Source organism: Mus pahari, chromosome 1, assembly GCF_900095145.1.
Source record: "Mus pahari chromosome 1, PAHARI_EIJ_v1.1, whole genome shotgun sequence".
Taxonomy (NCBI): Eukaryota; Metazoa; Chordata; class Mammalia; order Rodentia; family Muridae; genus Mus; species Mus pahari.
Window position 1 is genome coordinate 24,384,523 of NC_034590.1, and position 23,611 is coordinate 24,408,133.

Consider the following 23,611-nt stretch of genomic DNA (forward strand, 5'->3'; position numbering starts at 1 on the left):
AATATCTGCTTATCAGTGAGTGCATATCTAGTGACTTCTTTTGTGATTGGGTTACCTCACTAAGGATGATATCCTCCAGATACATCCATTTGTCAAGAATTTCATAAATTCATTGTTTTTAATAGCTGAGTAGTACTCTATTGTGTAAATGTACCACATTTTCTGTATCAATTCCTCTATTGAGGGACATTTTTTTTTTCTTTTCTTTTCGAGACAGGGCTTCTCTGTGTAGCCCTGGCTGGCCTGGGATGGGAAGCTGTGACAAGCAAACAAGCAAGCTTTGCTTTCAGAAACCTCTGTAGTTTTTTCTCATTGAGTTTTTTCATGATATCATAATAGATGATCATAGCAGAATTTGCATAAAATGCCAGAGCTGCATCATATCAAACTTGTCTTAGAGAGGAAGTGGAGGGGTCGTTTAAAATTCTAGCCTGATCTTTTCAGTTGCATGTGTATTGAGTCAGTGTTGAAGCACAAGGTCCTCAAGCCTGCAATGGCAAAAATCATTAATTTTTTCTTCTCAAAATCTTGTGTAATTTTATTTTAAAGAACATATTTTATCCTTTTAGAAAATTGGTGTTATTTTAAGGTTTATTCATTATCTCTCTATATATGCCTGTGTCAGTTTATGTGCACCAAATGCTTACAGTGCCCATGAAGGCCGGATGAGGGTATTGGATTCCCTGAGACAGGTAGATATGAGCTGTTTGATGTGGGTGCTAGGAACCAAACCTTGGTCCTCTGCAAGAGCAGTAAATATCCTTAATCATTGAGCCACCTCTTCAAACTGTTACATTTATATTTTTGATTGTATTTTTTTGTGTGTTTGTGTGCGCATGTGTGCTGTTTGTTCATGCATGCGTGTGTGTGTGTGTGTGTGTGTGTGTGTGTGTGCATGTGCTACTGCACATATGTGAAGGTCAAATAACAACTTTTAGGAGTTGGTTTTCATCTTCCCTCATGTAGCACTTGGGAATCATCACAATTAGTGGCCAGAGTCTTTACCCATGGAACCATTTTGCCAGCCTTTATTTTTATCCTTTCTAAAGTGACAGGGTATTTGAATTTACACACTTTGATACATTACATGCCAGCAGAAAAATTTTACAGAGAGAGAGAGAGAGAGAGAGAGAGAGAGAGAAAGAGAGAAGAGAGAGAGAGATTACTTTTCAATAAACTATACAGGGAATCTGAGAGCAACAGAGATTCAAATGGAAATGTTATTTCCACTGTGGAAAAAGTGACTTTATTGCCTGCATATTTGAACAGCACACTCCACGTACCTTTTGGAATAGAAACAATATTACTTCTTGGCGGCCAGGACCACATCATCTTCTGCTTTATATCTGAAATGTCTACTGAATGTAATTAAGAATAGGCATCTGTTTTGAGCTTTTATGAAGAAAAATCTTATTTAAACTGCCAGAAATAAAATTGTAGTTAACAATGTAAAGGGAATGAAAGATGGTATTTTTTCAGTCCTCTTCACTTACTTTACTTTTTAGATAACTGGAATAGGTGACAGATAATACATAATTTTTCGTAGATTATTTAGGGCTTTTCTATCTTTGTCAGGTTCCCTGATGATCACATAGAGGCTCATTTATTTATGAATTAATGCCTTGGCCTTTAGTTAGGATTGATTCTCCAACTAGCTTGTAACTCATTTAACCTTTTTTTTTTTTTTAATACAGGTTTCTCTGTATAGCCCTGGCTGTCCTGGAACTCACTTTGTAGACCAGGCTGGCCTCAAACTCAGAAATCCACCTGCCTCTGCCTCCCAAGTGCTGGGATTAAAGGCGTGCGCTACCACACCCGACTCATTTAACCTTTTTTTTCTGCTCTATGTCTGCCACACGGCTGGCTACTTCTCCTCAATTTCACATGTTTGACTTTCTCTGAATCTTGATGGTGAAAACTCTTGTCTGACTTTCCCAGAGTTCCCCTCTCTCACACAGATGTCCCACATTTTAATTTTTCCTCAGCTTATTGGCCATCATAATTTTATTGACAGGTGATGCTTTTACACAGTGCACAAAAGATTATTCCTGCATTTCTTCATTTTAACCTTATTTGGCTCAAATTTCGGGACTACCAAATGCAGAAATATACACAATTCAAGACAAGTGTGAGCTGTCATGGGATAGCTGAAGTTCATGCATGTGAAACTGGGGGTGTTTTAGTCTGACCTATGTACAAGCTCAGCCTCTAAGGAGGTGCTGTCCTCTTAGTCGCCTAACTCAGGGTGGTGTGCTTTGACATTGAAGTTGAGAGGTCCATATATGAGTATGTGTCCTGTGCCTCCACTATGGCAGACACTACAGACTCTGGGCCACTATTTCTTAATGTCACCATGGATCAGTAGTGAAGTTAGTATGTCCTGTGCATGACCACTGGCGGCATCACAGAGCTAGTGTTCTGTTAGACAATGGACAAGACTCTGTCCTCAGAGGTAGGTTATACAAAAAATGTGACTGGATTAGTCATTATTACCCATTTGAAGCTAAAGCACCCTGATGCCGTAACAATTCCATTTTTATGTCAGGAATTCATCATTTAAGTAAAATCTTTGGTGTGTACCATTGAGTATGTTTATTACACATGGAGAATAGTCTGTCTGAAGAGGGTAAGGAGGCATAGAGATATGACCTCTCCTTTCCTGAAAAGTAGATAAGTGATCACATACATTTTATGAAACATCAGATAAAGGCACTGCTTTCTCATCTAACGTGCTATCTAATATAATAACCATTATCCACATGTGTCTATTAGAATTTAAGTTGATCAAATTTTAAAAATGAATTGATTTTCTAGCCCTATTCACCACATTTTGAAGCTGGATTATATCTGACATCAAAAGTGACTCAAAATCCTACCTCATCCCCTTCTTCAAAGGTAATTACCACCTAATTTGATGCATATTCTTCTTAACATTTTTATAATTTTATTTTATAAATACAAGTTGTAATATTTTATATGAAAATTAACATCATACGTAGGCCATCTATGCATACTTACACATATCCTAGAATAAAATCACGATACACACATGTACACTACTCTCTACCTAAGAGTATGTTCCGAGAAGATTTATGGTTCTATGTATATGTATGGTATACGTATGTTTTTGTTCCTTTTAAATGATCATGTAGAACTACATTGTGTTTACATTCTTTGTTACTCCACTAGGTCTCTCCCAACATATTTTTGTTTCTATTTTTTATACACTTAGTCACTGTTGAATAGTGTATATTCTTAGAACTAAATTGCTGGATTTAAAGACATGCCTGTTTTGATTTTAAGCTTAAAATACAAATTGGTGCCCATAAGTAGTTTATAAAGGAGACATTATACAATGATATGTATAATTGTTTTTGAGACTCATATGTGCAAGCATTTCTTTGAAAACCATTGCTGATACCTGAACTGGATCAGTTAACTAGATATTACTGTATAGCAGAAAACACCAAATGCTGTTGTGTGGGATGATTATACATCATTGGCAATAAATGTAAAACAGTCCGATTACTGTGGAAATCAATATGAAAATTCCTCACAAAGCTAAAAATAGAACTACTACAAAGCCTGCTAAAGTAGTCCTGGGTGTGCGCTGAAAGGAATAAATGTGCACAGCATAGAGAAGGCCATATAGTTCCGCTTATTCTACTGTCACTCACAGTAGCCAAGGAGGGATTCAGTCTAGATGCCCATCTAGAGCATAAAGGAATTATTAAAGAAAATGTGACAGATGCTGCACAGTGAAGAATGAGACATAGAGAAGAATGGTTTATGTCATTGGCAGGGAAGTAAGGGGGATTGGAGATCACCATCTTAAGCAAATAAGATGAACCCAGGACACATTGCACATGTGATATCCAGAGTGCAAAGAAGATGTGAGAGTAGAAGATGAAGTGCTAGATGTTAGATTCAGGGAAGGTGATAGGGCAGTGCCTAATGTGAATGTGGTCAAGAGTTACATGCATGCATGATGATGTCACACTGCAATTTAATGTTTTATATAATTACCACATAGTAGTAAAAGCAAAAAGAGTGGTTGGTTACCATGTAGACCAGCCCATATATAAAATAGGTGTGTGTGTGTGTTATGTGTGTGTGCATGTATGTACATATGTAACTTAATATACCTATAGTGCCTAAAACATGCATACTTGAGTATTAATGTAAAAATGTCAATGGTGTGTATTTCATGTTAATATTTCAATGGAATGATGTGCCTCTCAGATAGCAGGTCCTTCCAGGACAGAACTTCTTGTTGTGAAGAACTGTGTAAACTTCACTAACTCAGTCAGGCAGGCCACCATTTGGTTGTATTATAATGCCCTGTAAGTGAGCTCAACAACCCATAGCACGTTGCTTTTCCTATGAGTAGAGGACATGCCTAGATCTGAATCTAAATTAACAGTTAGTCTCTGTTGATCTTTTTGCTTTTTCAGAAAGGTCTTTCACAGCTCGCTTCTACCACATACTTGACTCAGGCCTTAACATCACATGAGTTCCTTGGCTTTGAGTAGTGCTTGGGAACTGGTTCTGCTCTGTTAAAGGAAAAGCCTGTAGCGCTTGCTGTGGTGCCAAGCAGAAGTTCCTGGTTAAGATGTTAAAGAAACATTTTCATGTTAGCAGGATTGTCTTCTAGGTTCACATGCACCAGTATGCTAAGTATTTCCTCTGATGTCCAAAGTGAAGTGACAGAACGTAAATACTGTTAAAGGCAAACATTAAGTTTAGACATGAATTATTTCTATATGGTCAAGCTATACCATATGTCTAAATGAAAGGAGCCTCGAAGGATTGCCATAGATTGTTATTTTTAAGGACCTTTAGGATGATACTAGGTGTGAGGTCCAAATCTCTTCTGCTGCTTTTTTGGTTTCAGCTTGTGCATACTCTCAGTGTTTTGTTTACTTGACACTATATCTGCTTGCATCATAGGACACATTCATCTCCTTTGTAATATTGATATGAAAAACACATTCTGTGTGCTTTTTGAAGAACACTAATATGTTATTTGGATGAAAGAACAAGCCAAAGTAATTATAGGATAAAAGAAAAATCAATCGGCATTAGGGGACAGGCTCATGTGTGTTTACTAATGGTTATTCTTGAGATGAGAATGTGTTTTGTTTTTTTTTTTTAGATATTTTCTATATTTACATTTCAAATGCTATCCCGAAAGTTCCCTATACCCTCCCCCCTGCCCCTGCTCCCCTACCCACCCACTTCCACTTCTTGGCCCTGGCATTCCCCTGTGCTGGGTCATATAAAGTTTGCAAGACCAAGGGGCCTCTCTTCCCGATTAGGCCATCTTCTGCTACATATGCAGCTAGAGACACAAGCTCTGGGGGTACTGGTTAGTTAATGTTGTTGTTCCACCTATAGGGTTGCAGACCCCTTCAGCTCCTTGGGTACTTTCTCTAGCTCCTCCATTGGGGGCCCTGTGTTCCATCCAATAGCTGACTGTGAGCATCCACTTCTGTGTTTGCCAGGCACTGGCATAGCCTCACAAGAGGCTGCTATATCAGGGTCCCTTCAGCAGAATCTTGCTGGCATGTGCATTAGTATCTGGGTTTGGNGGCTGATGATGGGATGGATCCCNGGATGGGGTAGTCTCTGGATAGTCCATCCTTTCATCTTAGCTCTAAATTTTGTCTCTGTACCTATATCCTTTCATGAGTATTTTGTTCCTTATACTATCCACACAATAGTCTTCCTTCTTGGTTTTCTTGTGTGTCAGCCACATAGAGGTTCTGTCTCCTTTTGTTTTTTATTAGATATTTTCTTTATTTACATTTCAAATTTTATCCCCTTTCCTCATTTCCCCTCCAACCTCCCCACCCCATCCCTCTCTCCCTGTTCACTAACCTACCCACTCCTGCTTCTCTGTCCTGGCATTCCCCTGTACTGGGGCACTGAGCCTTCACAAGACCGAGGGCCTCTCCTCTTATTGATGTCCCACAAGGCCATCCTCTGCTACATATGTTGCTGGGGCCATGAATCCCTATATGTGTACTATTTGGTTGGTGGTTTAGTCCCTGGTAGGTACTGGTTGGTTCATATTGTTGTTCCTCCTATGCGGCTGCAAACCCTTTCAGCTACTTGGCTCCTTTCTCTAGCTCCCCCATTGGAGACCCTATGCTTAGTTCAATGGGTGGCTGTAAGCATCCACTTCTGCCTTTTTTTAGGCACTGGCAGAGCCTCTCAGGAGACAGCTGTATCAGAGTCCTATCAGCAAGCACTTGTTGGAGTCCACAACAGTGTCTGGGTTTGGTAACTATATATGGGATGGATCCCCAGATGGGGCAGTCTCTGGATGGCCTTTCCTTCAGTTTCTGCTCCGAACTTTGTCTCAGTATCTCCTTCCATGGGTATTTTGATCCACCTTTTAAGAAGGACCAACGTATCCACTCTTCCTTCTTCTTGAGCTTCATGTAGTCTGTAAATTGTATCTTGGGTATTCTGAACTAGTCATCAGGGAAAGGCAAATCAAAACAACCCTGAGATTCCACCTCATACCAGCCAGAATGGCTAAGGTCAAAAACTCAGGTGACAGGAGATGCTGGCGAGGATGTGGAAAAAGAGGAACATTCCTCCATTGCTGGTGGGATTGCAAGCTGGTACAACCACTCTGGAAATCAATCTGGTGGTTCCTCAGAAAATTGGACATAGTACTACCTGAAGATCCAGCTATACCACTCCCTGGGCATATACCAAGAAGATACTCTAACATGTAATAAGGACACATGCTCCACTGTGTTCATAGCAGCCTTATTTATAATAGCCAGAAGATGGAAAGAACCCAGATGTCCTTCAACAGAGGAATGGATACAGAAAATGTGGTACATTTACACAATGGAGTACTACTCAGCTGTTAAAAACAATGAATTCATGAAGTTCCTAGGCAAATGGGTAGAACTAGAAAATATCATCCTGAGTGAGGTAACCCAATCACAAAAGAACACACGTGGTATGCACTCACTGATAAGTGAATATTAGCCCAGAAGTTCAGAATATCTTGGGTTTTTACAACATTACATTTTTCTTTGTTCTTTGCAAAATATTTCTTGATGTGAGATAAATTTCAAGGCATCCTGTTGAAAGCATAAGTGAATTTTTAATGTGCTTCTGAAATGACTTGCAAATGACATCCCTCCAGACTGAAATCTCTTTATTTTCTAGACCCTACCACTGAAGAAGATTCCTTGCAAAGCCAGTGCACCCTCGGGCTCCTTTTTTGCCCGAGACAACACAGCCAATTTCCTATCCTGGTGCCGAGATTTGGGAGTTGATGAAACATGTCTTTTTGAATCTGAAGGCCTGGGTATGTACTTCCTTCGAGACTTTGGCTCTTGTCGTATCATCACCGACTTTCCTCCTAGGGTATCTGCCCACAGTTTTTGTGTGCTGTCATTTCTAAGGTTATTTTAAAGGAGTCAAAGTAAATTGAAATCTTGCAATTGTAACTTTGCCAGGTCAAGGTAGAAAAATGCACCTGCTGTCTTACTTCTGGTCACCTGGTTCATAAACTACAGCGGTAGAAGTTGCAGAGCACTTTGCACCCAGACAGAGTGCTATCAATGAATGGGGAATTGGAGTATGCAGAACTGCGTTTCAGCACCAAGCTATAATCCATGCTTGGACGGTAATTTATGTTCCACCAAGAGAGGACAAGGTGTTGCCACCTCTGGGAAGGGTAAAAATTTCAGTTCTGTATTTGTTGAAATTGAAGTTTACTGGTTTATGTATTTAGCTGGTTTTGTGTTAAAAATTAGGTATGCATAAGGGATATTAAAGTAACGGAGAAAAAAGACACCTCAGAGAAAATACCTTCCCAGATTGCTGTTTCCTGAGGTTTTATCTTCTGATTGAATTTTGGTAATTCCATTTCCAGACCACACATTGAGAGTCTTAATTGCTTGGAAGGAAACATATGATATATTGAACTAGTGAGTGGTTCCATACTGCCTGACACTCTGGTAATAAATGTCCAAGCTTACTGCAGAGGTCCCCTGAAATGTAATTCTAACTGCAGAAGTCCTCTGCAATGTAATTGAATTATATTGGAACTAAATAGGCCCCAGCAAAGTATAACAAAGTGAAGAATGGGAACATTTAATGGAAAAGGAAAAACTTTGGCCTTTTTTGTCTAAGGCTTTAAAAATCAATTTACCAAATCATATAATACCAAATATTAACATTAAAATAAGCCAAGCATCCTTCAGGAGAATAAGTACATAGACTACCTTCCAAATAGTTAACAGAGCCATTGTCCCTGAGCTTTGGATAATAATATTTCTCCACTACACCCAGCAAACTCACAGTGACAGTGGGAGCTTAATGTTTCTCATGCTAAGGCTATTTGTATCTGTTCTAAGGTGAAGAAATTAGATGTAAAAAAAATGGTCACTAAATGAGAAATTCCTCAGCAGAGAAAAGAAGGTATTCTAAATTTAAAAGAAGGATGAGTGAGGATAATTACACAGTAATGTGGCACATACAGAAGGATGCTCCCTGAAGGGTCATTGAAAAAGTGGGCGTTGATTGATTATTTTTGGTGACAGGTGTGTGCATTTGTTGAAGCTACCCCCCCTTCAGCTCAATAGCAACTTTACAAATATGTTTTAAACTTTAGTTGCCTATGGCTATGGAATGAAGATTATAGGAAGTAAATGGAGAAGAATGGTTTGAAAACATTGTCTCTCCATAGCTATAGTCAGTTAAATGCCAAGTGTGATGAAGGCATTCTGTGTATGGAGATGGTTAACCTCATGCTTCAAATTATGAACTGGCAAAGAATGGCTGCATAAGCAAAAGCTTTAACATCTGCATTAATTTATAAGGTTGTTTATTATACAGACTTCCATTAAATATGTGTTTTTTCACTTACAGTAAATAAAACAACAAACAACAAACAACAACAACAACAACAACAAAAACAAAAACAACCAAATGGGCTACAAATAGCTCTGAATATCTCTGTGGCCTTGTCTTGGTTTTCTCTGAGTCTGTGAGTCATTTTGTTGCCTGGACTAATAGGACTTTGAATAGAATTTAGCAGAAGTCAATGTGGTACCATATTCCTCCCTGGAAATACCACTGCAATTCACGTTTGTACTGTCTTTACGCTCTGAAACACTCAATTCAATTTAAGTCATAAATAATACATTTTATACTGAAACTGTAGACACTAAAGCAATTTTTCTCATGACCTTGCTATGCAACTGTATAGTTATGTAAAGAAAAATTAGATAGCCTATATCCTATATCTTCCTGTTTATAAAAGAAGGTGGCATTATGAAAAGAAAGTTCATGATAATTTATATATAAAAATTTGTTACATAGTCTGTTCCTTAAACATTTCTTTTTTATTGTCTTTTGTATCTTATCATGTAAGTTTAAATTAAAAGGTGCTTAAATGTCCAAGCAGGTTCAGCACATCTAAAATTTTAAGCCTTTTAAAATTTAAAAACTACTTTTAAGATCAGTACCAAACCAAGTCTGATAATCAGGCTTTCTGTTTTGCTGCTCAATTAAAAGTATATTTGAAATTTCTGGGGCTCAGAATAGGTAGAAGGAGATGTATTATAGGCCCCGGGGATCCAGTAAAAGGGGGTCAATATTATAGCATTGATTTAGGATTAGTTGGAGAAAGGAAACAGCTGGGCCCATGGATATTAATGACTATAAAGAGGAAGGACAAAGAGAAATCTCATTTCCCAGAGGAGCCCTTTCTCCCTGGGTGTTTTTATTATGCTCTGTGTTGAGGAGGCAGCAGAGCCAAGCTGCTGGCCTTGGCCTTGGACTTTTCCACAACAATAGTGCTGTGTGCTCTGCTTGATGTCTTTCACGGTTCACCTTTGAAAGGGAATTTAGGGCAAGGTTTTTCTTTTTCTTTCTTTTTTTTTTCCTACCTCAAGATTTCATTTCAGTGGTGCTCAGTGAAAAACATCCTTTGTGTCCCAGTGTTTTGAACAGAAAGCAAAGTAAAAAGATGCCTCGATGGGATGGGGGGGGGGTGTCTAAGTGAGTGATAAACTAGATCACAGTGCTGCCCATGTGAAGAGGCTTCTGTTCACTCTGCTCAGAGGGCACACAGGAAGCTGCCTGCTCTCTCAGAGGCAGCTTGGATCCGCCCTGTGCAGCAGCCCTGTCCACTGCTCACAGTCTGTTCTCTTTCCACCACAGCAAATGTCAAGAAATCCCCAAGTGTGAGTGGTGGGGGCACATAGGGTGACATGAAAGCGTGGCAGCTGCCAGCTCCAGGTGTCTTTCATGTAGGTTACATTTCTGATTCTTGGAAGAGAATACTGTACAGCACATAGTACAAACGAGGTGATCTAGGCCATCCTATTATTATTATTATTATTATTATTATTATTATTATTATTATTATTTTAAACAGAACCTCAAAGAGCCTCAAGCTGGCTTTGAACTTGCTTTGTAGCTGAGAATAACCTTGGGCTCTTGATACTTCTGTCTCAGCCTCCCAAATACTGGGTTTATATATATGAGATACAACCCTTCGCCTATGTTAACTCTGAGAATCTGAGAGAGAATTTTCTCCTGTAAATGTCAGTTTTTAGATAATAAGATATAACTGTACTCAAATATTGCTTCAAAAATAAGTAAAGCAAAACTGGGACAAAGGCCATGAGTAGTGTACTGATAAAAGGCTAAGTTAACAAGTAAACTGAGATATAAAATCACAGGCCATGCTGGCAAAACGTTTCTAACACTTCACCAGTGGAAATAAGTGAATGTTATCCAAAGTAATAAAAGAGATGTTAAGAAAAACCTGCATGTAAGATTCCTGAGTATATTACTGAAGAAATGTAACACGGTCTTAGATAAAGTTGCATACATTAACAGATTTTTTTATTTTTTTAAATTTCTACTGACTTCTCTGAAGGAAATTGTAAAAGATGAAAATCCCAATGTCTACTGAGACTTTAACAAAGTAAAAATACATATTCCCTGGCATTCAAAGTTATTTTCAGCAAGCTGCCATTGTCTATAGATGTCAAAATGAAACTCATATTCTTGAGACTAGGAAAGGAATGGGGATATAAGGCATGAGGTGAACATTAAACATGGCTGTATATGTACGTAACAATAAAGGTCATGTCCAGACTATGAAAGAAGAATGGAGAGTAGTTAGGCTGTATTAGTCTTCATTTGCTAGCAAGCTAGGTAGTAAACAGTTTTACAGCATGTAGTTGGAGACATGGAGAACTTACTTAGTGCATCTTAGGCAGAAATGAGAGTGATTGACACAGAGGCCCCTTTACTGACCGTTCATACACCAGCATATTATGAAAGCTGTTTGACTCTGAGGCTGTGGAGTCCAGGTGACTGAGAACTGTGTGGAGCCCTGCCACTGAGGTTGTTTCTGCACACCCTGTGCAGCTGTAGCTCTGACTGTGTCCGTGTGCTAACTCCCCTGACCTAGCTGGTCCATCCCATAGATGTTAGCCTTGTGGATGCTTCCTCAGTGTTTGTTCTTCTGCTTCCCATGAACAAGATTGCCAGAGACATTGCTTTGAATTTAAACATGTATCATTCATAAGCCTAGTATCAAAATACTTCTCCATTTATAATTCTAGTGAATTTTAAAACATGGAATTAAAAAAAAGGTTAGAAAGCAGTAAAATATTTATACTTTTTATTTCAAAAGAATTATATAAAGATTACTAGACTATATTTGTCAATAATCCTTCCATCAGTAATTGACATGTTTTCAAATGTCAATTTAGATATTTTAACCACATTTAAAATGACATTGGTTATTTTTATGTGACTCTTGATGTACTTTCAAGTCAGAAATATTTGATTTATGCCCAGTTTAAAATATTTTAAATTTATGTCATAAATTGATGCTCTTATATGACTTTTCTAAGGCTTTTAATGTTTAATATAGTTTTCTGAATAGTGATGCATTTATTTATAAGGAGTATATGAAAGTAACAAAAGAAAACTCATTTAGAATATGTTAGCTTTTTCCCCCAGTGACATGTTTGATTTTGTCTGTTGGTACACATTTTTATTACCTGGGAGGTAGAGGGGAGGGTCAGGGAAACTCTAAAAGCACACAGATCGCTTGCAGTACTGGTGTCAATATCAACATGTTGTTGACTGATTGTAGGACCTGGAGCGCAATGACTATTCATCTGTTTCTCAGAGAACGAATCTGCCCACCGAGAAACGGGTTTGCTGTCTGCTGTGTAGCATGCACTGTGTGACTCATGTGACTGTTACCCTCTTTAATTCTGGTTCCCTGTGCCTGTGCTTGTTGTGTGGTTTCTGTTCTTTCCATGCACCATTGTGACTAGCAGGGTTTTTCACAAAGCCTGTGATCTATGGTTCCAGACATTCTCCATAGCAAATCTCTGGCCTCACTAAAGTATGATGAACTCTCTGGAGATCACAGATAACTGTACCAAGCCTCTCCTGCCTGGTCACTGGCTGCATCAGAAAAGCAACACTTGCTGCCTGCATCCCTTGTGTGATATGCCCTGTTCTTGTTCCTGTTTTTGTCTGTATTGAAAACTGTAAGACTATGTCTCTGGGTTAGATCAAGTCAACATTGTTATTAGTCTATTGTTATGAATATCCTTATTTGTGAGGTGTTAGGATTAATGCAGGATAGCAAGGCCACATTGCTGCCTCAGAGCCACCTGGTATTTGTATTCATTGGACTTTTCTCCAGGGTTATTTTGTTTTAGATTTTTAAAAGAAGCTTCTTTTACTTAAAAAAAAAAGTGCTTTAGCATCTTAATTCATGTCTTTATTATGTTTTGTTTACTTTTGTTCTCTTTATCTCTTTCTTGAGAATGGTCTTAAACAGTGCAGGCCGACCCAGGGGAACTCATTGTGTAGCTAAGGGTGATTTGGGTTCCTGACTCTCCAGCTTCTACCTCTAGGTGCTGGGACTTCAGATGTTTACAACCATCCCCCAAATCAGCTTTTACTTAGAAATTTAGCCATGCCTTTCCAGAACTAGCTGTCTGCACAGCATCTAGGAAGATGTCCAGGAGAATAAGACTCAGTTTATAAAGACTGTTTTGCAGCTTACTGGGTGGCAGTTTCAGGGACTTTAAAGAATCCAGGTTGGTTGAAAGGATACTGGGCAGCTCTGTACCTTTTTCAGGGTGGGGTCTCCATTGGCTCAGGTTTGATGGTTGTATTTCTGTGTTCATCAAGAGCAGCTAAGCTCAGCACATATGCTACCCCTTGTAGTCTGCCAGTCAACGTCACTGCACAAAAAAAGCTTGTATCGGGAGAATTAAATCATTCGTGACCACTTTTTACAACTCCCAAGTGATAGCCAAAATTTGAAATCATTTTTGTTCACCTATAAATACTGTACCCCTTATAGAAATGAATACTTTGAATGGATTTGGAAAGTTGTATAGGACTATTTTTAAGTTTAAGGAAAATAAGTAACTGTAAATAAGACCAACTTGATACACTTGCCCTGATCACAATTCTTAGTGCAATGTGCTGGAGAAAGGAAACCTGTGTCCTTGTAGTGTGTTCATTGAACTTCACTATATTCCATCTTACAGTGCTTCCCTCATGGGTGAGAATATATGTGGGGACTGTCTGTGTATTATTTGTATGCATGCACCTTATACTTCCAGATTAATTATTGAAGATAGACTCCACTAAATTGTTCTATTCTCGAGAAATCAATGTCAAGGTGTTTAGGTCTTAAGCACAACTCGTGTACAAATGTAATTTTTATTTAAATTTAAATCTAGTATAAATTTGTAATAGCCATACTATATGTATATCAGCCCATGAAGTATATTGCCCTGTAATATTAAAAATACTCATTGCCACAGGATGCTCTAAATTAGCATTTCCCAAGTATACGGTGTGTGTTTTTTTTTTTTTTTTCATTCTAGAGTATTTTTTTTTCTTTTTTCTTTCATTTTATGTGCATTGGTTTTTGCCTATATACATTGTCTGTGTGAGGGTAACACACCCCTGGAACGGATACAGGTGGTTGTGAACTACCATGTGGGTGCTGGGAATTGAAGCCATGGTCTCTGGAAGAACGGCCAGTGAGTGATCTTAATGGCTGAGTCATTTCTCTAGCCTATGAAGATTACCACTGGTTCACTACAAGGGTGCAATAAGATGATCATGGGAACAAACGAAAGTGAATAATGTTAATTGACTCAAACAAATGAAGTTAATCTTCCTAGGCAAATCACTAATAACAATGAAAACTGTAATAATAAAAAGGCGAGGTGCCGTCAGGCCATGTCTCCTGTGTGCTAAGTACTGTGCTTATTATAGTAGTATTTCATCCAATCACCACAGGGATGTTATGAGATAGGCAGTGTGAGAATCCACAGACTCACTTGCCCATCCAACACAGATCAGTCCTTGAGTCCTCACACTCATGCCCGCGTCTTTGCCATTTGCATCCACACCCATAGCCTGTTCCCTTCAAGTCAAGGCAGACTCTTGTGTCTTATACAAACATTATGCCATTAAAGGGTTCTAGATCCACTTTTACAAGCAGTATGCTAAAAGTAATTTTTGCTTACTAAATAAGCATTTAACTAAGCTAAATTCTTATCATTTTTAAACCTGCTAAGCAATTTCATCTTTCTTGTTTGTTCACCATAACCCACCCCACCAGCCTGTTATCATGCTCAGTATTCTAACACATAACATGGTGGAGGAATCGGGGAGTGAAGACTCGGTCAGGTCCGCTAGTCATCACTCATAGTATTTGCTTTGTCTGTTTTTCTTTTCTGGCCATTTTTGTGAGAGTCTAATCAATATTTGGAAGGCTGTGAATGACAAAAGACAATAATTTACAAGTATAAAGTTTCGAAGCAATTTTATTATTACTATATAAAGGATAATAATTTCATAAAAATTTGAGATTGAAATTCAGCCTTTCTGTGAAATTCTTCCTAAAAAATGTTCCATTTTTTCCTGTGTCAACATTTAATATTGTGTACAAATGACATTGGCACACACATACATCACTGTCATTTTTTGCTTTTCATCTCCTCATCCCTCTCCCATCTAAGACAGTTTTGTTTCTGTTAGAGTCTCTGGGTCAGTTCTGTTAGAATGATGATGGGGACCTTGAGCTTACTCCACTTTGTCAAACTGATTTTCTGACATGTCCACATTGAGTCAACATTTGAGCTTGGTATGCAAAATGTTTTACTTTGGCAAATGAAGAAAGCAAGAGTTGAGTAATTACTATGCATCCCTCTTACCAAATTTCCCTATCATTGGTCTTCAGAACACATTTAATTTTCTGTGTAGTAGTCTGGTCTCCACACCACTACATACTCATACCAATTCATCAGAATTCCTGTACGCATTTGGCTAAAATCTCATGATAGTTGTGTCAGGTGTTGCTTTTTAACAGTCGGTCATTGCCTGCAAGTGGACTCACTTGTTCTGACCACTACTATTTTGATGTTTCCATCTAGAAGTGAGTGGCACTGGACCTCCTTCACACAGCTCTCACTGAAGAGGAGGGAAGCAGCAGGCACTTAAATGTCTTCCTTTTCTTCACTTCCATTCCTTCTTCCTCCCACTCAAAGCTCCGTGTTTAATTTTAGTACCATGTCCTAAAAAGTTAGGATATGAAGAAACTGATGAGTTAGATTGGTTTCGGTCTCTTGGTTCTGTTTCTGTGGTATTCAATGTTGTCCTCTGTTTGACATTGCTATCTGTGTAATGCCACATGCCCCAGTCACTGAATTGAAGTTGATTGAACAACACATTAAATTAACTTATGAGGTGACTGCCGTCCTAGCCACAGCCAGCCAAAACATTCATAGCTGGAGCTGTAAGATATTTATGTAAAGAATGTTTACTTAATTAGAAACTATTCAAGGCTCCCTTAGATGCTTCTATAATAATTCCCCATTGGACAGCTAAAGCTTCATTGCTTATTGGGAATGGGAATATTTTTCAATTCAGGATTTCTATGATCAATTATGATTTTAGTAAGCATTCTGATTTTTTTAAGTTTAAAAATGACATTTTATAACCAAATTATTAATGATACTTAATTTGAATGTCTGTTCTAACCAAATGAAATCACAAATTTTAGTAGTCAAAATGCAAATACATTTAGTATTCAGATCTACCCCGAACAAATCCTGTTGCTATCATTAGACTAAATATTTTTATTATGTTATGAGTGGATACAGGAAATTAGAATACTTAGCTACAGTGACTAGAGAGAGAGTGGGACTTGAATTATTATAAAATTCTAGCTTTATGAATTAGAACAAAATTTCTATTTTTCTTATCAATAAATATTATTTTATCTTATTAGAATAATTACTTTGTGAGGACTTTTCTTCATGAAAAGATTTGTTACATTATTGATTTATTTGATGCTGAATATAATATTTTTTAACTGCCCCAGCTTAGATTAGAACAAGCAACATGTGCTCTTCTCATTGGCTCAGCAGTGCGAGTATGCAGTTGTCTGCAATGATCTGCCCTAGACCATTCACAGAACAGCTTCTCTAAGCAGTAGTGTCATATAATTCAGGAATAGAAACTCAAAGAAGGCTTCTCATTAGCTTATCTGTTGGCTGATGGTACCTTTAAGACACACGTCTTAAGAATCCAGCCAGTAGAGTGTGTCTTTTTCTAAATCATCAATTATTGATTAGCAGAGAACATCAAATTGTAGATCCTATTTGACAAATGCCTTTATTTGGAGGTAAACAAAGAATTGTAGTTTATAAATTTTATCCTTATTAATTCAATCTTATTTAAAAATCAGGAGTATACACAATATATTCAAAAGATTAACCCTCACTGCACAGTTAGTGTGTGATATGTTTAATACTGCACTTACAGTTACTGCTACATGCGCATCAAACATAGACTTACTAATATTAACTAATCGAAGTCAATGTTTTTATAGTGAGAGTTCATTGGAACAATGGGGTATGGGGCGCAGTGTGGCTGGAGTTCCCAAAAGTACCATGCATCTACAGTTGATGGTTTGGAATGAGTCTTCTGAATGGCAGAACGAAAAGTAGCTCATCTCTGACTGTGAGGGCAACAGGAGGGTCATGGGCAAGCCTGTCCCCCAAAGATACTTTACAGTATTTTTTTGTTGTAAAGGTGTTTCTGTCTGTCTTCTCTTCCAGTTCTGCATAAGCAGCCCCGAGAAGTGTGTCTCTGCTTGCTAGAGCTTGGTCGGATTGCAGCCAGGTAGGTAAACCCTCTGATGTCCAGACACAGACACATCCCAGCCTGGGGCAAGGAACACATGCTGGCTTCTCACTATTGACATTCTAACAGATGCTAAGAAACCATTTAGCACCTTCATTAGGGGCAAGTAACCAAGGAGCTAAAGGGGTGTGCAATCCTATGGGAGGAACAACAATATGAACTAACCAGTAACCCCCAGAGCTGTGTTTCTAGTTGCATATGTAGCAGAGGATGGCCTAGTCGGCCATCAATGGGATGAGAGTCCCTTGGTATTGCAAAGATCATATGCCCCAGTACAGGGGGAATGGAAGCTGGAGTGGGTGGGCTGGGGAACAGGGCAGGGGTAGGGTATAGGGGGCTTTGGGGATAGCATTTGAAATGTAAATGAAGAAAATATCTAATAAAAAAAATAAAGAGGTAAAAACAAAAAAGAAACCATTTAGCAAATGAAATTGCTTGGATCATATGGAGAGAGCCATGGTTAAAAGTATGCCTCTACTATTGTCAACGATGTATCATGTGGTCAGGGCAGTCTTTGTCATTGATATCCTTAAATGAAATGCATTTTTTTTTGAACCTTAAAAGCTTCTGTAGGTATTGTGCGCCTCCTCGTCTGTATATGTACCTGTGATATGCCCAGTGTGGATCCTACGGGAAAACAGGAAGAACTTACAGCCACTTAGTCATCTCTCCAGGTCCCGGCTTGACACTTTAAGGGACAGTTTACTCAATGGGAAATCTGTTCTTTCCTATTTCCTTCTCTTTCATCTCTTGTTTTCTGCTTAATAATTTTAGTCTCCCGTTTACATATTTTCTCGATTTTTCTTATCAATTTTTACTCCTCAGAGATTTTCCTTTTGAATTGAATGGGGCTAATTTTTATATAATTATCTATGTTTTTAACAGAGAGATTGGGTTTTATTTTTATAAGTTTTTTTTTTTAAGTATATGCATCTATATCTATGTGAAGGTCTGTGAATGTTTGTGCAGGTACCTGCAGAGGCCAGAGGAGCGTGTCGGATTCCCCGGAACTGAGGTTATAGGCAGCTGTGTGCCTCACTATGTGGTTACTCTATCAAAGCAGTGATTGCCCTTAATCGTTTAGCTATTATTTCTCCGGCCCCCTTTATTCTGTGTCAAGGTGTTTTTGAAATATTTTCCTGTATGAAAAACACAAACAACTGATTGTAGTGATCCTAGCTAAGTAAGCTGAGGAAAAGACTGCATTAGACAAACCAGTTTGCTCTGGTTTCATGCTTTCCTGCTAGTAACCTTGCAAACTGCCTGACAAGGCTTTTTATACTTCTGTGAAATCCAGAGAAGAAATGAAGATAAGAAGATTTGAAGACATCTTGAGGGAAAGTAAATATTGAATGAGTTTAGATGTTTTTTCTGATGCAGAACACTGTCATCATGTGGAGATCATGTGTCATGTAGACATCATGTGTCATCATGTGGACAGGACAGTTTCTGCCTAAGCCATCCTTGATACCATTTAATTAAATTCATTTCTTTTCATATCCTTTTGGAGCATGGAGGGGATATTCTATGCCTTTAAAGTCATTGTATTTACTTTATGTATTTTTACATCTTTGTTCCTGCTTGTCTGTATGTATGTGCGTGTATGTGTCGAGATCGCGTGGACCAGTAAAATGGAGTGAGGGATAATACTGGGTGAACTTAGATGGAGAATTGACATAGAAAAATAGGAGAAAGAAAACTTTGTACATTATGATACTGTGCTCCAGAACAAACACTGCCAAAGAATATACATTTTTTTGATTAATAGTCAGAAACAATCTCAAATTCTTTAAATCACCACAGCCAATAAACTTTTAGTAAATATATCGGAATTTTTTATTTTACCTCAGTAATTATAGTGAAAAAGATTGCTTCAGTATTTTTAATTAAAATTAATATTACAGTGTGTTAGACAACAAGGAATAACAAATGAGTCATTTAAGATTCCTTTAGCTACACAAGATGTCTAGATATCTGTTTAAAAGGTATGAGTGATACTCTTACCCTTCATCACTGAGGGGCTACCTTTCAGGGACAGCATGAGCCTGCATCCCCTTGCCAGCCAGAATGCCAAGCCTCTTTAGTTCTTCCACAGTAGGACAAAGATATTGCTGGTTCCAGAGACGCAACTCCTGCACTAGCTCTGGAACTTCTGCCCCAGTCAAATTCAGCATTCATTACATAGAAGCAATAGACACTAAGAAAAAACAAAACCAATCAACAGCTGCCTTGGGGATAATTAACTTGAAAAAAACCTAGAGGTCTAGAAGTTCAATTAAGAAAGTAGTGTGTGGTATAATTATATGACTTAAATATGAGAAGAATGCTAGATTCTACTTTGTGCCTAAAGAGTACAAATGGATGCATTAGACAGTCAAGTTTTGAGAACAGAACATAGCCACAGGAAAACTGCCTCCAAAGAAAGACTAACTCCTCAGAGTCTCTGGGCTTTTACAGTCCTCAAGTGGCTAATAGTCATTTTTCTGCTTTTGACATTTTATTTTACAACTTTTTTTTTATCACATTAATACTTTAGTTTAGAAAGAACATTTCTAGTTATGACTACCACCAAAACTGAAGCTTGACTATCTGACAACAATTACCTTTGACATAGGAATGAAATCTAATGCAGATCTTAGGTAATGAAGAACATAGCAGTATATTTATCAATTTCAGTGTAAAATGTCATATGGGGAGTTTCCTCCTCACTGCAATTAAGTAAGTAAGTAAGTAGTCAGTCAATTAGTTTATTTTGAAACAGAGTTCCCTGTAGGCTAAGCATACTCTTCGTCTAGTTAAGAATGATCCTGGTGTCCAGCTTCAGCGTTCCCAGTGTTAGGATTGCAGGCATGCACTCGTGGGAGCACAGGGTACTGGGGCTCCACTCCAGCCCTTTCATGTGTAGGTTGGACATTCTATGGGAACCTGCATCTGAAGACCAGTACAGATGTTTTAGGTGGTGGGTTACTGTGTATTGCTCTGTACAAACCCACATTTTATGACCATATGAGTAAAGATAAAGGCTACATTTATTCCAGAAAACACTGTGGATGAAAGTACTCCATGGTGGAGTTGAAATGAAGAGACCTTGAAGTTGCAATATTGAATTCTGTATTATATTTCTGTCTCCTTCAATTGAGTGAGTCTTGTGAATGACTATATACTGTTCAGCAGAAAAGAAAATGGGACAGTGCATTTCTCTTGCTGCTACATTCTTTTGACAGTTGAAAGGATGCCAGTTAGATAAACTGTTATTCAGGTAAAATGCCCTTTCGTTTCTTTCTGAACACATCCAAGGTTTTTCTTTGGTTGTACTAGAAGCACCTGCAGTAGGAAGGAAAGACAACCCACTCTACCTAGTCTCACTTCACATCTAAGCTCTGCCTGAGGTTTAGATCTAGATTTAGATACTTGACATCACTCCCTTCTCTCTTGTATCTGCTGCTGAAGACCACATAGATTAATGCATTTGAACAATGTTGGCCCAAGCTAGGAGTGGTTTTCAGAGCACACCTAGAAACCGCATTCATCTTCTCCCATAAAGATGAGTTTGATCTTACTGAAGTTCCTGAAGTCTCTTGAGTTTTGTGTTTTCCACACTGATAGGGGATGCCTTCGTATATTCCATTGTAAGGGTACCTCCAGATTTCACATGTATGCTCTTAAGAGCACCACCATCACTTCAGAAATGATGCTAGGAGCCTCTGCTGTACTTTTTTGCCTAGAGACATTCTGCAGAACTCTTTCAAGAACTGAAGACAATCTGGGCTCTGAGATGGTGACATTACTTCTGTTCTCATTGTAAAATTTCTTTGGATGGTAAAATCTCTCTACTAGTATATCAGAAAAATTCACAATTCTGATTTCAACAAAACAAAACAAACAAACAAACAAAACAAATGGCATTGACCAATGTAACTCAACAAAATCAAAAGATTGTTTGACCAATACTTTAGTATTAATTGTGCAAAATGAAGTAAATAACTATGATTTCAACATCTTCTCTGACTGCAACATTAAGGTTATCTTCGTTGTAAAAGTGGAAGCTTCTGAAATGGTAGTTTGGGGCAAATTTGGGTGTCAGTGGCACACCAAGTCATCTCATGACTTGGGTTTTGCTGTTCTCTTGACCCAGAACAAGCTTATGACTATTTAAAGGAAATACTATGAGGACATTTTCTTTAATCTTATATTTCAGTCATGGTCTGAGGAAACATTACTTAAAAGAAAAGTGATCATGTGTTAAGATCAATAATTGATTCACTTGGAGGAACTGCAAGGACTGCTGGGAGTTTATGCATCTTTTCCCATGCTGGGACATTTTCCACATATAAATCTAAGTTTACATTGTCTTAAAAGAGGAAAAATGGGGCAAAATTATCTGGCAAGAATCTATAAACCATCTGTTACATGCCTTACAAAGAGGGAGTTTCATTAGTCTATTAAATTTGTCCCCCGACCCCACTACAATGGAACACAGATGTCTCTTGTTGGAACATACAGACTACTAAATAGTTTGAATAGATTTTCTAGGTCAGGAATGAGTTTGGTGGTGTATTTCTTCCAGTTAGCTTAATCCCAAACACCATATCCTATGCCAGCAAAATGAGAGAGCCATTCCTATATTCTCCTTTTACAGTTGCCAAACCTATGACTGTCTTAGTTTTTAGTGAGATGAAAGAAAGTGTCCAGCCTCTGAGGATTTAGACCATATCTGCCCTGCAGGAATCAGGACTCAGCTTCAGTGAATTCAACTTCCTTGATGACTCTTGTTGGATCCTTTATTAAGGGTTAGGAAAAAAACCTCCCTTCTCCCCAAATTTTACCGACCTATTCTAAGAAACATTAATTTGAGAAAAACATTATACAAAGAATGGTCATGCGAAGAGGTATAGAAGTTACTGATACTAAACTGAGGTTGCCTTTTGAAGAACAAATGCATTTGACAACTATGTTAGCTTATAGGTGCAAGCCTCTAGCCTTGGGGGTGGTTCATGATAGCCTGATGATAGCCCCCAGATGGACAGGAAGCCAACAATTCATATTCATCTGCATTCTGGTACTGCTCAATGCTATCCTGAACAGCTTGAAGAATTCACAAGCCAAAGGAAGCATCGGATTCTGGGCTCGGTGCTGATTTTGCTGTGGCAGTGGCACAGACAATATTCAGCTTTCTCAGGGAAAGAAGAATCTCCGAGGAAGCATTTTCCACGTGTGATTCTGTTCTAATTTCATCAAAGCTGGCCTTTTTGTTTTGTGTTGGACATGAGCTGAGCCTGTTGCTGCTCGAATAGCATTTTTGCTATTGTTTTATTTTTTTAAGACAGAGTATATGCACCTTGGTCCTGAAAGGTGGCCTTCATCCACTTGTGGGTGAATATAAAGTATTTTCTAATCTATTTATATTTTAAAATATGATGTTTTCACTTACTATTGCTGTGGAGTTGGCATGATCACAGTGTCTGAGATTCCTCCAGACTTAACTGGGTTTATATTATTCTCATGAGAACATTCAACACAGGCAAGATTTATACCTTACTGGAGCTAAGAACCCACAGAAGTCTGTAGCAGCTTAGAGCGTTGCTTTCCAAAGTCTTTCTGGCCTGTTAGGAAGTCTGAGGTTGTTGTGAATCAATTCTGGTGATAGAATAGAATCCATAGTACACCATGTGTCTCGTAATGATTCATTAATTGGTTTATAAATACAAAAAGGTAGAAATACAAAATGTGCTAACCAAATATTTATAGCAACTGTGTGTTTACTTTGGAACAAAAGTTACTTAATAGATTAGCGGTTGTTGTGGCATTGTAAACTGTTTGTACTTATTTCTTATATACTCTTTGCAGCTCTCAAAATGCATCTGATGCACAGAATCCTTCTCTCCAGATTCTGAAGGGAGGAAAAAAAATAAAAGAAAAAAGAATCACAGCCTTCCCTTTGTGACTTAAAAGGCCCAAGTTAACAGACATGTTGAGTGTCTAAGGCTGGAAATGGCCTGGGGCCTGTGGAGGGGGAGATTTCTCTCTAGAGAGACTGAGTGAACTAGTGAGGTTGCATCAACTTAACCATGTCCTTTCACGGCAGGGCGAAGTGTGGGTAGTGAGTCGACAGGACAGGACCTGAGCCCCCTCTGTCAGGATCAAATATCACCAGGAAGAAAACGGCCCCCCTAGAGACTTGTCCTGCACTTGTATACAGTGACATCTGTTAAAGTAACAAGACACTGCAGGACATAGGCAGGGTTTGACATTGGCTGCTGAATTGACACAGTGCTCAACTAAGTTATGAGCACGGTGTCAGCACTTAGTTTCTGCTCATGGACTGTTTATATTGTATGCTATTTAATAACTCCTG

At 38.3% G+C, this 23,611-nt stretch overlaps 1 protein-coding gene across 3 annotated transcripts in view; it reads left to right on the forward strand.

Moving 5' to 3' along the window:
* Gas2 (growth arrest specific 2) overlaps window positions 1-23,611 on the forward strand; it is a 141,214-nt gene that overhangs the window by 66,167 nt on the left and 51,436 nt on the right. For all 3 annotated transcript variants that reach the window (XM_021197967.2, XM_021197949.2, XM_021197957.2), the window contains 2 exons: window positions 7,195-7,336; window positions 17,172-17,235. In XM_021197967.2, coding sequence (XP_021053626.1) covers window positions 7,195-7,336; window positions 17,172-17,235 — 206 coding nt within the window. The remainder of the gene's footprint in view (window positions 1-7,194; window positions 7,337-17,171; window positions 17,236-23,611) is intronic.